This window comes from Mytilus trossulus, chromosome 9 (genome assembly GCF_036588685.1).
Source record: "Mytilus trossulus isolate FHL-02 chromosome 9, PNRI_Mtr1.1.1.hap1, whole genome shotgun sequence".
NCBI lineage: Eukaryota > Metazoa > Mollusca > Bivalvia > Mytilida > Mytilidae > Mytilus > Mytilus trossulus.
Genome location: NC_086381.1, coordinates 14,127,650 through 14,142,848, shown reverse-complemented (window position 1 = coordinate 14,142,848; position 15,199 = coordinate 14,127,650). Strand labels below are relative to the sequence as shown.

Genomic DNA, 15,199 nt, shown 5'->3' with positions numbered 1-15,199 from the left:
AAAAATTACACACTGAGAATTAAAAATTACACACTGAGAATTGAAAATTACACACTGAGAATAAAAAATTACACAATATCACACCTAGCTATATATATATAGTGCCATAGACTTTTTTTATTGTGTCATACTTATGTTAGGGTTATATGCCTAGCCGTAGGCTATGTATATATGTCGCCGAGCGGCACCATAGGCTATGTTATTGTATCAGACTTAGGTTAGAGTTTAGGTCAGAGTAATAGTAAGACTGTATTAAATATGCCTTCTAGCGCAGAAAGCTGTGTTAATATGCCTTATAGCGCCGTATGCTGTGTCAAAATACGCCGCCTAGCGCCTTATGCGTATGTTATTGTATTAGACTAAGGTCATAAGAATATCTATTAAAATACAGAGTTGACTGAGTTGACCATATTTATCAACATTCATGATTAGTTTGTAATTTTAATGAAAAGTTGACTGAGTTGATTAAATTTATCAACTGTGGAACAATCGCAACGATTCAATACGATCGATACGATCGTGCAACGTTTTAAATACATGTATATTAAAAAAAAATAGAGTTGACTGAGTTGATTAAATTGATCACCTGTGGCACAATCGTAACGATTGAATACGATCGATACGATCGTGCAACGTTTAAAATATTAAAAAAATAGAGTTGACTGAGTTGATTAGATTGATCAACTGTGGCACAATCGTAATGATTGAATACGATCGATACGATCCTGCAACGTTTAAAATATAAAAAAATAGAGTTGACTGAGTTGAATAAATTGTTCAACTGTGGCACAATCGTAACGATTGAATACGATCGATACGATCGTGCAACGTTTAGAATATGAAAAAATAGTGTTGACTGAGTTGATTAAATTGATCAACTGTGACACAATCGTAACGATTGAATACGATCAATACGATCGTGCAATGTTTAAAATGTAAAAAAATTTAGAGTTGACTGAGTTGATTAAATTGATCAACTATGGCACAATCGTAACGATTGAATACGATCGATACGATCGTGCAACATTTATAATATGAATATAGAGTTGACTGAGTTGATTGAATTGATCAACTCTGGCACAATCGTAACGATTGAATACGATCGATACGATCGTGCAACGTTTGAAATATGAAAATGGAGTTGACTGAGTTGATTGAATTAATCAACTGAGGCACAATCGTAACGATTGAATACGATCGATACGATCGTGCAACATTAAAAAAAATAAATAAATATAGAGTTGACTGAGTTGATTAAATTGATCAACTGTGGCACAATCGTAACGATTGAATACGATCGATACGATCGTGCAACGTTTAAAATGTAAAAAAATATAGAGTTGACTGAGTTGATTATATTGATCAATCGTGGCACTATCGTATCGATTGTACACGATCGATACGATCGTGCTCTACTTAAAATAGGAATATACAGTTGACTGAGTTGATTATATTGATCAATCGTGGCACTATCGTATCGATTGTACACGATCGATACGATCGTGCTCCACTTAAAATAGGAATATACAGTTGACTGAGTTGATTATATTGATCAATCGTGGCACTATCGTATCGATTGTACACGATCGATACGATCGTGCTCCACTTAAAATAGGAATATACAGTTGACTGAGTTGATTATATCGATCGTACAGTTGACTGAGTTGATTAATCCAGACACTAAGAAAGTTTGTAAATTTGGTACAACAATTGATTGAATCGACACATTGACACGATCGAATACAGTTGACAAGATAATTATACTATAAAAAAATTATTGTCGAATCAATCGATTGTCGAATACTGTACCATACTCGGTATGATTGCCAATGCCACAACTCTCCACAAGAGACCACAATGACTAAAACAACTAAAGGTCACCGTACAGCTTTCAATAATGAGCAAAGCCCATACCGCATAGTCAGCTATAAAAGACCCCGAAATGACAATGTAAAAACAATTCAAACGGGAGTTGTTCCTTATAAACTACGACATTTCTCACAAGTATTAATATTTATTTAGTTCCAAACATGCGAAAGAAATAATCTTCACTGAATTCATTCAGGTGCACAAATAATACGATTAGTTATTTTGTTTCTATCTTTGGGGAACAACTTCCTCATTTTATGGTAGCTACTGTGTGTATGTTTTAGCATGAAAATAATAAAGGAGGAATGTCAGTGCAACCCATCATTAATTATTGTAAAGCAGGATCAGTATTATGAAATACTTTATAAGTGACTACGACATTGTAAGGATTATAACCTATCGTAGGTATGAAAGAAATTAAAAGCGGTCCATTTATTCATCCGTATAAAAGTGGCACATGTATTTTATTTTATCCTTATATTTTTCATCATGCCGGGTACAAGATAATTGAGTTGCTGCATGCATAAAGAACTTAGAATATCAGTAGACTATTTCCACCCCACTATTTGAAGTTAGCAAAACATTTATTTAAATCATTTGGCCAAAGGTTAGTAAACTATACAAATCATTGTTTTTACGTTCGTAGTAACATAGTAAATTCCATTGTCGGTCACCTGTGTCAATTCACGTGCACACTGACTAGACTGACTACATTGCTGTTGTATTTAAATCTTTCGGCCAATGAAATGAGACGTTACAAGTTGTTTGTTTATGATACGCCAGAATGTTATCAATGAACTATCAAATGCTAAACTTCACTGCATATCACTGTAACCCGACTCAATGGGCTCAGCTCCTATTAGTATATATACTGCTGCCGATGCTGTTCTTCTGGTAGGCATCAAAATAAACATTTTAGTTTATCATATATACAACTTCCGTTTGTTACTAAAATAGTATTCTTAAAAATATTATATAAAATGCGAGTACTTTCAACTTATCTTCATATAAAAGAGTTACAACCAAATTTTTACACACACTGAAAAGAAGCATCATTTAAATTCCGTCATAATCATATATTAAATATTGATTTTCATTAGAATCCGAAATGATATTTTTTCTGTGTACATAAGTTTTCATATAGAGTAGGGCGAGTTGGCAGATCTTTTTATCATTTATCTTTGGGATTTCACCCTTCTTTATAAGTGGGGCGAGTTAGCATGATTGAATTTTACGGGATCTATATTACCCTTTTTCAGGATCACGTTTTGATTTGTAGAAAGTTGGGCGAGTTAGAAAAGAAAGGGCGGATTTAAAAAAGTGGGCGAGTTAGTTGCAAAAAAAAAGGGGAGGGAACGACATGGCAATGGGGCGAATTGTCTTACCTCCAAAACAAGCTTTTTAAAAGCTAATACTTGGTATGGGGAGATAATCAATTAACTAAAAACAACTTCCGGTGAATAAAGAACTGACATTTCTTATTTCTTGAAGTAAGTTTTCCCATTTTGCCATATTTTTTACATAATCTAGGTATTTCATTAGTTTTCTATGTTGGCTGACTTGTCTTTTAACATTTTCAAAGCATAACAATTTTTAATCTTCACAAAATTTGTAATGGTAAATACACCTTGATCTTGAATCTCAAAAGTACTGACATAAATATTAAATATTGATTTTGGTTTTAGTAAAATATTTCCCTTCTTGTAAATGTTGTTGTTTTTTTTTTATGAATTATACACTCAAGAAGAGTCTGACCCTGTATTGAAAGAAGAAGAAGAAAAAAATCCTATGTTCATGATGTTTGAACCAGGTCAAATGCAGTTACCTAGTCAATCTGGTTAAATTTACAGAGTGGCAATGTTCTGAGTTCAGGCGCGGATCCAGAGGGGGGGGGGTGGTTCCGGGGGTTGCAACCCCCTTTTTTTGGGGACGATCAATGCATTTGAATGGGGACCATGAATTTTTTAAATGGCTGGATCTGCCCCTGGAGTTTATTATTCAAAGTAGATATGACATGTTGCAATCGTTTTCAATGGAAAAATAATATATTTTATTGTCAATTACAGGCAGAATAATCACAATTTAAATTTGGTACAATGAATACAAAATGATTACAATTATTTGAATACAATTAAATCAATGATTACAAGGAAAAGACAAGAAAGACACACTAATGTGTATTCATAAAATGTATCATGTTTCAACTTGACAAATACAGTGATCCTAAAAAAAAATGAATATAGGAAACTAAATTTAAATATTCTGGGTTTTCCCCTGGTGCTTTCATGATCCTTCATTTTAAATGAGAAGCTTTATAAATATCTAAATTTCTAAATTATGCCTCTGTCTTTTTACAGTAAAATATATAAACTCACTAAGTTTCTAATACATGTAGTTGTTTTCAAACAACATTTAGATTATTAATTAAATTGCTTACTTGATTAAAAATGTGACTATCTTCATTGGACATTAGCCAAATAAATTGTGATTGATAGTCTAAATTGTGAAAGTTTTTGTAACTCTTAACTATGTTGGAAATAATGGAAACTCTCTCACTTTCCAAAGATGAACATTTAAGTAAAAAATGGAGTTCATCTTCCACTTCTTTTTTACAAAGATTACAAATTCTATCCATTGCCTGAAGTCCCCTGTATCTGCCTCTCTCTATTTCTAAATCATGATTACTAATTCTGAATTTTGTCATCTGAATTCTCAGATTCCTATTACCTATAGCCAAATAAGGTTCAAAATATATATTTCTCTTAAAAAGTCTGTATGTTCTAAGTTTATTTTCAAATGACATATTTTTTCTGTCATCGTTTAAAGATGAATACCACAACTTATTATACTTTAATTAAAGTTTGTTTAAAATAAATCTTTTCAAGTTCGATTTCATATTAAAAACTTATGATAAATCTATGTCTAAGTATTTTGCTAATGAATTTATAGAATTAAACCAACTTTTCTTACTATGGTTTGATAAGGATTTTGATACAAGGAGAGCTTCAGACAATATTAATTGGTCCTCTGTACTTGTTAAACGTGACAAGTACTTACGTGATAAGTACGAAAACATATTAACTATAACTTCAATAAATAAAGGATATCTCCCAAGCTCACCTATCACTGCCATATTTGTGCTTCTCTTTCCTACTCCCAGTGAAAATTTACAGATTTTAGAATGAATTGATTCAGTTTGCAGTTCTTTACATAATTTTTCAAAATAACAATCTCCTTTTTCTGTTAACTTTTGTGAATCTAAAGCACCCCAATCTCACTTCCATAAGTTAAAATTGGTTTAACTGTGTTGGTCAAATATATGAAGTAAAGTTTTAATTTTGGGTTTATGACCTTTAAATATTTTATAAATTTTAAAAAGAGCTTTTAGTCCTCTTTTATATAGATCATGTTTAGCCTCTGTAAAGCTTCCAGAGGCACTGAAGTTTATCCCTAAATATGTATACTGTCTAGCTTTGTCCATAGGACAATTATTTAATTTAAAAGATGAATGATTTATTTTTCCTGTACAGTTGAAAACCAAACTTTTTGTTTTCTTAAGGTTAATTTCTAATCCCCATTTATTACAGTACAGACACAACTTATCTAAACTATTTTGTAAGCCTTCTGCAGTTTCAGACAGCAAAACTACATCATCAGCATATAATAAGCAGTTCAACTGAATTGAACCAAGTTGAACTGGGTCACAAGTTTTATCAAATATTTCAGGGAGGTCATTAATGAATAATTTAAAAAGGTTAGGGCTGAGATTATCCCCTTGGCGAACCCCTATATTAGATAGAAGGAGTCTGTCATGTGAGATTGGACATGTTGCTTATGTTGTAACTAGGGTTTCCGCTGGCAGTCGCCATTTTCGCAATTTGCGAAAAAATAATCATTGTGGCGATTAAAATTCGTCATTGGCGAAAGAATTCGGCGAAAGAAATATATATAAAGATTTATTTTCAGCCATCTTGTTTATTTACTTTTTTCGGGTTTCTCTGACTTAACCGATCAGACAATACTCGGAATTCACCTTGAACTCTTTAAGATAATTTACAAAATCAATAATCAGCTGATTGCATTCATAGCTATCAACATCAAAGGACTAATTAATAAAGGTGTTGATTGTATGCTATGACAAAATGATAAGGTTAAATGGCTTCTATCACATGTCACTTAAAGGATTTATTAACCACTTTGCGACGCACGTGTTTGAAACCAAAAAATTTCGCGTCCTCTCCTTCTTTTAAATTTAATGATAGTCCAGAAATGAAAATTGTTGTTTATGACGAAAAAAGTTCAAAAGCAAGACAGGTCTCTGATTTAAAACTTTATCGTTTAACTTTCATATAGATCATTGATTTGAGTGGGTACTTCAAAATCTTTTCAGTGACACACGTGTTTCAAGCATATAGGTTTACTTATTTACGATGGTCTAAGAAAGAAAACTGTCGTTATGAAGAAATCTATTCAAAAGGTTGGCATGAGAGTAACCCTTCAATGTAATGACTACACCTTACACGAGATCAGTTCCAAGCAATAAGATGCTTCGTTTTGATGTAAAAACCACTTCTCATTTAAGGGGGGGGGGGCTTGATAAAAAGGAAAATTTTCAAAGAAAAATATATTTGTGTTACTTGGTTAAAAAAATCATTAAGTGGCGAAAAATATATTGTTTTGGCGAAAGAGGTGGCGAAAAAAATAATTGACCCAGGGGAAACCCTGGTTGTAACATTGGTATCCAGTCGTCCCATCCCCAAACTGATCCCTTCTCAAGTCTATCTGTTCCAAAGTCAATCCGTCCCAAGTTAATCCAGCCCCATGTCAATCTGGCCCCATAATAAAATAATGAATATTCTATGGAATTTTTTTAAATGTATCTATGATTGTTGACAACAGATACAAATGTAAGTGAAGTATGAAATATACCGGTATAGCTGTGTTAAGATAAAAAAAAAAAAAAGTAGTTATCATTATTCTTTATTGCAAGATAACAACAAAATAACTACCAATGCACATTTTGACTCTCATATCAGCACTATTATAATATAACAATAAATTCATACACTAATATTATATATATTTGATTTATACCCAATGATCTTGAAAACTTGTCAGCAATGAAAACATTATCAGCGTATTGCTTTATACATATTTGTCAAAGGTCTTTTTTTACCTTACATCTTTTACATTCTTATAAAATTTATAAACATTTATGAATTACAATTAATATATATCTTCATTTTTGTTCCTTTTAAATATATTTGTTAATTGGGGCTGAATTTCGACTTTAGTGGAAGTTTAGATATGGGGACAGATCAACATCGGGCTGGATTGGCGAAACTATGTGGGAGGGATCGGCACATAGGGAATCGTAGCTTTTATTGTGAGACTATAAATCATGAAGTCAAAAAAAAATCTGTATTCATGTTATGGTGACTTATGAAAGTCTAGCAGTTCCTTTTGCATTTATTTCAGCTTTAAGCTAGCTATTTCTGCAGTACTATGGAAGAATAAAATACTGAATTATGAATAATTTAATGATGCAGATATATATACATGTACATGTAATAACGCATGTATATAAACAGATTTTTTTAACTACATTTAAAATCTTTTTAGCTTTTAATTACATTACAAAATGACAAGACATTCAAAGAACTGCACAGCAGGAACAGTGTATACATACCATGAAAGGCAGAGAGATACAAAATCATCAGGCTATGGAAGTAAAAGTGCCAGATTTGGAAAAGATTCAATCAAGGTTGGTCAGTTTTTATAGGGCTCAACAGTTGAATTATGATATGTGTTAAATTTTGATTTAATGTACAATCATTTTTGATTTAAATATTGCAATTCATTTTAACATACTTTTTTCCTAGATCACACTAAAAAAATGTCATCCTTTATCATGCATGTCATGAATATGTTGCTGACATCCAAAGTTCGCTTCCAATGGAGTATCAGATAAAATTTGGGTAATGTGTCAAAGAGACAACAACCCGACCATAGAACAGACAACAGCAGAAGGTCACCAACAGGTCTTCAACGCACCTGGAGGCGTCCTTCAGCTGGCCCCATAACAAATATATATACTTGTTCAGTAATAATGAACGCCATACTAAACTCCAAATTGTACACAAGAAACTAAAATAAAAAATAATACAAGACTAACAAAGGCCAGAGGCTCCTATCTTGGGACAGGCGCAAAAATGCGGCAGGGTTAAACATGTTAAGAATATGTTTTTAAGTAGGATAAATTCCTATTAACATGATCATTTTAAGTCTTGCTTGTAATTTGGAACCTGTCTAGGAATTGTTTTGATATTAAATATATAAAAAAAGGATCTAATATTTATCATGTTTATACAACTATTGAAAATTATTTTCATGCTTTACTTGACATTTATTATATTCCCATTAGAATGATTTTAATTATCACATGCATATATGACATGCTTGATGTTCACACTACTACTGTTTGTTTGTTTTAGAATTTTGACTGTTGTTGTCTGACACTACAACCATGCAGGAATCCTATTGTAACGTGAGTGTCTTCTGCCATGTATTGATTTTGATTTTGAATTTTATTATTAATCTATTTTATTAGATGTTAGCATCAACACAGTTTGCCAATCATTTTGACTTGTATAACTATTATGGGATGGGCATATTTTGGGAAATACATGGTTTATATTGCAAAGATATACCAGGGAAATAAAAGCATATTACTTCTACTAATGAACATTTTTTACCTACAGCTATAACTTTTTTTCAATTGTCTAATACTCTATGGCTAGTTTTAAAGATGTAAGATATAAACAGTGTGTTTTACATGATGATGTAAACTATTACATTAATGCAATAACAGAGTATAGTAGAATATATGATTTTGACAATTTATTTATGTGTTTATATAGACCAGAAGGTTTTCTATATGACAAAGAAGCTATACTAGAATTCATCATACAACAAAAGAAGCAGATTGCAAGAAAGTTGAAAGAATATGGAAAACAGATAAATAAAGCTAATGTGAGTATTGATTATATTTTGTTTATTTCCTTCATCTTTTTTTACTAAAGCAATGCAATGTTGATGTCATGATACTGACTGATGGTTTTAAAGGAGCATAAACTGTCAAATTCATGTTCACTGATTTGACCATATTCCATTTTGATTAATAATTTACTAAAATGCTGCTGCTAAGGAATATTTAAATGAGATTGGCAATGATTAAGATTTAAATGTAGAATATATGTTTCAATTCATGACTTTAATAGACGATTGTCATATAATATCAGATAAAAAAAGTCTAAATGTTAATTTTGAAATTTACCTTCATTGGAAGACTTGAAAGTAAAAAATGGATAAAGCCTAGATGAATAAGTGTGTTATGATACAAAATTTACAATTATCAACATTAACAGTACCAAGTTTTCTGCTCCAGATGGGCAATTTAACAATAAATGTCGGCATTGACATAAATCTGCTTATTTAATTGACATTTTTATAGGTGTAACATAGGTGGCCTGGACAGATAGCACATACCAGAAAGTAGTACATATTTAACACAAAATAGTTCCTATGCATGAGTGTAACTTTCAAAATATGTAGAATATTTAGGTAATTTTGGTATCAAATGAAAGCTGAAGGACTGGTGATCATTGTAGAACACCTTTGGACTTTTAATTTTGAATATTAAAAAAACTGCAACAAATTTAAAAAGAAGGTACATTTTGTCTGTTTGTCAGATCTGAAGTACCTGTTTTGATACATTCAAAGTTCCAGGAACCAGTTCTTTCTTATATACCATTAAAGGTATGCTGATTTTTTCAGTACAAGACACCATAAAGTCATGAAAGTGTTGCTTTGAAATGCAGTGATTGCCACTTTATTTGAACTTAAAACAAAAGAGGTGTGCCTGCTTGAAAAGGAGGAATTTAACATAGAAAGCAATGGGACCATGAATTTGCGGTGTACTTCCTATACCACTGCAGCTATTTTCACTAAATTCTTAATAGAAAAATTACTCGTATGTCATACACAGTTCAGTATAACTTTAATAATATAAACTTACGATAAATTTTAAACGTAAGCGTTTTTATGAAAGAGTCCCAGAACATAAAAAAATTTACGTTGTTTTCTTGAAAAAAACATTAGTAATAGGTTTGTACACTTTTGGTTTTTTTTTCCAGGAAGAACTACAAGAATTAGCCAAAGCAGAGTTAGAAACAAAGAAACAGAAACTTATTAGTCATGTGGAAGCCCCATCTGACAAAAATGGTATGATATATATAAAGACCTTTTACTGGTGATAGGAGTATTTTGTCAGTATGAATTTTTTTTTCTAAATGTAAGGGATATTACAAAATTCAAGATTAAAATATTTTACAAGGAGAGTTTCTTTCTTTTTATATAAAAATAAGAAGATGTTGTATAATTGCAAATTTCTCACCAGTATCCAAAGGACTTGAAAGTAAGCAACTAAAGGCTTTCAGCAATGAGAACAAAACACATACAACATAGCATGGTTCAAAAAGCCGAGAAATTAGATAACTATAATGTAAAACAATTCAAATGAGGTACCAATGGCTTCATTTAAACACACAAAAAAAACCAACACAAATATGATATACAATCAACATCTAATGAGTTGTAGACTCTTGACTTGGAACATGCATATATACAAACTGATGGGGTTAAATTATGCCCCCTCCTCTTCTCCTTCAGTCATATGACATTTCCTTGAATTATTTAGATAATAACATGTTAAAGAAATAATCATTTGAATTTTGACTTCATCATTTAATTATATACAAGGGAGATAATCCATGTGTCTACAGTTTATTTATACTTTTACAGCCAGTGGTAAAGATGATAAAAGTATTTGCAACATGAACAATGGTAAAGGTAAAGAATTACCCAGTTTCTGGGTCCCTGCTTTAACACCAGCTGCTGCTCCTACTAAAGTAGAGAAACCTGTGAGTGTGTGCTTTTATATACAGTTTTTACCACAATTCTATAAAATGACACTCTTTTGCTTCGAAGACAAATCAATGTTCTAATTCCAACAAAGCATAGGCTACAAATTAATGATAATAAACAAACTTTACTTTTACTTTGAAGGATTCCAAAGATCAAAAAGATAGTTCTGTGGGGGTTGCCCTCTAGATTTAATGGATTTGATAAGAAAGAATTCTTACATGATTTTAAACAATTTTTTTTTTTTTTTTTTAATCAAATTTTAATTTGATAAAAGTTTTGTTTTTCAGACTATTTTTGCTTCATCAGGTCAAAATGGCTGGGTTTTTTTGTTTTTTTTTACAGTCAACTTGATTGCTGTTTTCTCTATATCTCTTATGATATAAGAGGCTCAAGAGAAATTGTTCTGCTACAAGAAGATATTTTATATTCTTTTGATAATATTTTAAATTCTTTTGATAATATTTTAAAATTTATCTTAACATTTTAGGATGAAAAAGTAAGATGTCCAATGAGTGGTAGACCAATCAAGTTAAAAGATTTTATTGATGTCAAGTTTACACCAATAAATGACAGAGATTCTAAAACAGCTCTTATTTCAAAAGAGGTAAGATAAAAATACAATGCTTACACAGTGTTTAAAACTGTCTTTGAAATTTCAATATCTGAATAATGTATGTAATTTTGTCAGTAGTTAATACTTTGATATTGAGTTAGCTTCTTCTGTCTGTTAAAAGAACAGATAAATATAGAATAACCATACATTGTCTCGAAATATCAATGTTATTTGTACGAGGCTTAGAAACAGGTAAAAGCGAGGCTGTGCAGAGCATTTTTACCTGTTTCGAGCCGAGTACAAATAACCGATTGATATTTCGAGACAATGTATGGTTATTCTTTATATGCTGCAGCTCTTAAAACTGTTCTAAATGAAATATTTAGGGTAAAAAACATCATTTTTAAATTTGAAGGGGACGATGTAAAATTTCCGCGAACCTGTATGTTTTATTGACGTCATAAATAAAACTCTACGGAAATGCATTGTCAACGTCATAAACAAGGTGATATACGGTCAGTGACTGTATATGACATATGAATATACGGTCAAATCAATTTGACTGCTCAAATAACACAGCTGCAGTATATAATGTTTTATCCAGGCAATGTCAAGGTCAACTGGACATCTTTCTGTCAGTTATGGGCAATGGAATATTTTTCATCTGTGCAATGAGAAAAAATAATGGAAAACCAACCACACATATTGTTATTAGTTACAATATATACAATGTATGATGTAAAATTTATAAAGCCAAGTACAGGTTAAAAGTTGAGCAATAAATTATGAACAACACTGAAATCAGCTAAGGATCACATATGTGTAGGACTCCTTAAATATTATAAATGTACAAATTCGATTATCTTTGTTTATGTTCAAAAATTTAAAAAGGGAACATATTATATGTCATTGTGGCTTTTTACTTTCTACAATAATATTATTAAAATTCTGAAAATATTTCCTGGCTTTATAACATATTGTTATTACAGGCTAGATATGTATGTGCTGTTACAAATGATGTCCTTGGAAATTCTGTCCCATGTGCAGTTCTTAAGACTTCGTAAGTTTCATGTTTCTGTATATAGCTAAATCTTGATAGAAAAGTTTAAAATTCCTTTTATTATAGCTAAGACACTTGCCGCTGTGATAATATATAGCTTCATGAATTAGTTAGTTTCAATAAAGTGAAACCATATTGTAATTACATATGTAAATGAAATACCAGTACGGTATTGCCCAACTATATGAAATAGCTAATGGATTTATTTAAGAAATATGATCTAACTATTATGTTGCCATGATATAAATTGTACTGATAAAATTGTTTTGTGATATCTCTAAGACAGTAGCAACAGTGGTAATGGGCCAAAAAAAAAAGCGACAACCAAACATCTGATTTAAAAATTGAAACAGGTGTATATTTTTTATTATGAATTTTCCTAATGCATGTAAATTTTTTGCTTGTTTGAATATTTCATTTTATAAATTCTTTAGGACATGAAACATTGGATAGTTCTTCTAAAGATAAGGATAAAGGAATGAATTTAATTGAACATTTAAAATTGATTTATCTTTCAGAGGCAGTGTTGTAACTATGGAATGTGTAGAAAAGTTGATAAAGAAAGACATGTTGGATCCAATTAATGGCAAGAAAATGACAGACAAAGACATCCTACCTTTACAAAGAGTAAGTATGGAAAAGTATGATTTGAAAAGTAAAATTTATAATTACTACACATGTTCCCTATGATGTGATCTATCTAATTTAAATGCCAAATTATAGTTTCACCCCAATTTCACGGTCCACTGAACATAGAAAAATGATAGTGCCAGTGAGGCATCTGTGTACTGTGGACACATTCTTGTTAACTCTTATTATTATTTTGGTTTTGTTATATTTTTTGAAGACTAACTTTATTAAGACCATGTCTTTGTACATGTATTTACATCTGAATATCATAAGATTGTTAGGACTAACCTTTTGTTATGTTCCATTTAACTAAAGGAAAGGTAAAATTCAATCTGCTGGTCCGGCACCAAATCTACTGGTCCTAAATTATGGCATTCATTCCACAAACACTAATATAAATAATAACATCCCTGTACAGTGAAATTTGTTTCGCAGGTATTTTTAGTTTGTTAATAAACTTAAATTGTGTTGTAATCAGTGATTATTATCAACAATTTCTACTGGTCTGTCGGACCACCAGCTAACAAAATCTACTGGTCTGACGTAAATTCTACTGGTCTCGGACCACCGGACCAGTGCTAATTTAGACCCCTCCTTTAATATATGAAAAAATATCAATCACTTGTTTATTATTAAGTTGATATTCTTGAATAAATTGTTTTATGGAAAACCCTTCTTTAAGACTATTAGATTGCATTTTTTTTTTAAATATAAGTTAAAAGACACAGATATCGATTTCAATTATGGAATGAAAAGAAAATGACATGGTGTATCAGGTCATTATACAAAATCCCTTCTCACACTTTATAAACCTCAATAAAAGAAACATCACTTTACTGCTGTTCTTCATGTTGAAGTCACAATTTTGCTTTTTTGAATGGATATATTTCAAGCAACCTTAACAATTATTAATCTGAAAAAAAAGACAATTGTTTTTAACAGTGTATATCTGTACTTTCAGGGATCATCTGGATATTCAGCATCAGGACACACACTAGAGGGCAAAAAATATGGCCCTTCTGTCATGGCTTAAAGTGTGGAGATCTTTAAAATTATGGCCCTTCTGTCATGGCTTAAACTGTGGAGATCTTTAAAAATATGGCCCTTCTGTCATGGCTTTAACTGTGGAGATCTTTAAAAATATGGCCCTTCTGTCATGGCTTAAACTGTGGAGATCTTTAAAAATATGGCCCTTCTGTCATGGCTTAAACCGTGAAGATCTTTTATAACATGTTTCAGACTTTTAAAAATTGATGATAAGAGATAAAATCAGTATTCAATGGAAAATAAAATAATGTACATCAAGTTGAATTGTTCCAGGAAAGGCTGATCTGTGTATAAACATTAGGAGCTTCAAGTCAGCATGGGGCAACCAAAATTTGAAGTTAAGTTTTATGAATTTTATTGTTTATTTATTTTATTTTATAAGTATTGTTTTTAAAGTGGGTTGTAGAAGCCATGGTGTTGTATCCTCTCAAAATATCAATATAAAGTTTACCGGGGTAGTTAAATATTGATATGGCTATTCAGTGGCAAATAGTCCTTTCAGAGATGAGACATTATACTTTTTTATTACTTTTAAATTATAACAATATTGCGTACTGTTGTAGTGTTCCATATTTTTTTAGTAGTTTGAAGAAATACATGTAAACCTATTTTCAAGTACTGATTACATTGTGTATGAATTGTTTATAAAGAATGGATATTTTGTGCAATCAAGAGTGGATATGTGTATATTTTGCATTGTTTTTTTTATGTCCACTACAAAATGTGTATTAAATGTATATTATAAACTTGTATTATAAAACCATTATCAACAAATAAAGAAAATAAACAACATGCATGGTTCTAACAAATAATAAACTCTTAACTAGAAGTAGCTGGTTGATTGTTATCAATCAAAATTGAATTAAGGAAGGCCATTGTCATATACAGTACAACCCGTGACATCCTCTTAGTTATGTCCACCCTCTTGCATGGTCAACATCCAATGGTGAACATTTATTGGGGTATTCAATCTTAAGATGTTGGCAATTTATTGGGGGTCATAAAACATACTAGGTAGACTTTTTATCTAATTATGTTACCTGTTAAAATCAATC

The 15,199-nt window shown here is 31.0% G+C and overlaps 1 protein-coding gene across 2 annotated transcripts; it reads left to right on the top strand.

The window, feature by feature from the left end:
* The first annotated feature begins 2,744 nt into the window (after positions 1-2,744).
* On the top strand, positions 2,745-14,936 carry LOC134685180 (nitric oxide synthase-interacting protein-like). Of its 2 annotated transcripts, none has more exons than XM_063544666.1 (10): positions 2,745-2,763; positions 7,492-7,633; positions 8,364-8,416; positions 8,790-8,901; positions 10,065-10,152; positions 10,732-10,850; positions 11,342-11,458; positions 12,397-12,467; positions 12,986-13,094; positions 14,059-14,936. In XM_063544666.1, exons 2-10 carry the CDS (start codon positions 7,511-7,513, stop codon positions 14,128-14,130), a joined length of 864 nt encoding a protein of 287 aa, XP_063400736.1. In that variant the 5' UTR covers positions 2,745-2,763; positions 7,492-7,510; the 3' UTR covers positions 14,131-14,936. The 2 variants fall into 2 exon arrangements, with proteins under 2 accessions (XP_063400736.1, XP_063400735.1); XM_063544665.1 differs by lacking the exon at positions 2,745-2,763 and adding an exon at positions 3,282-3,359.
* Positions 14,937-15,199: the final 263 nt, after the last annotated feature.

Coding starts and splice junctions, on each gene's coding strand:
- LOC134685180 (XM_063544666.1), top strand. CDS start 7,511: ATGACAAGACATTCAAAGAACTGCACAGCAGGAACAGTGTATACATAC. Junction 12,468..12,985: donor TGTGCAGTTCTTAAGACTTC/GTAAGTTTCATG, acceptor TTTATCTTTCAG/AGGCAGTGTTGTAACTATGG. Junction 13,095..14,058: donor ACATCCTACCTTTACAAAGA/GTAAGTATGGAA, acceptor CTGTACTTTCAG/GGATCATCTGGATATTCAGC.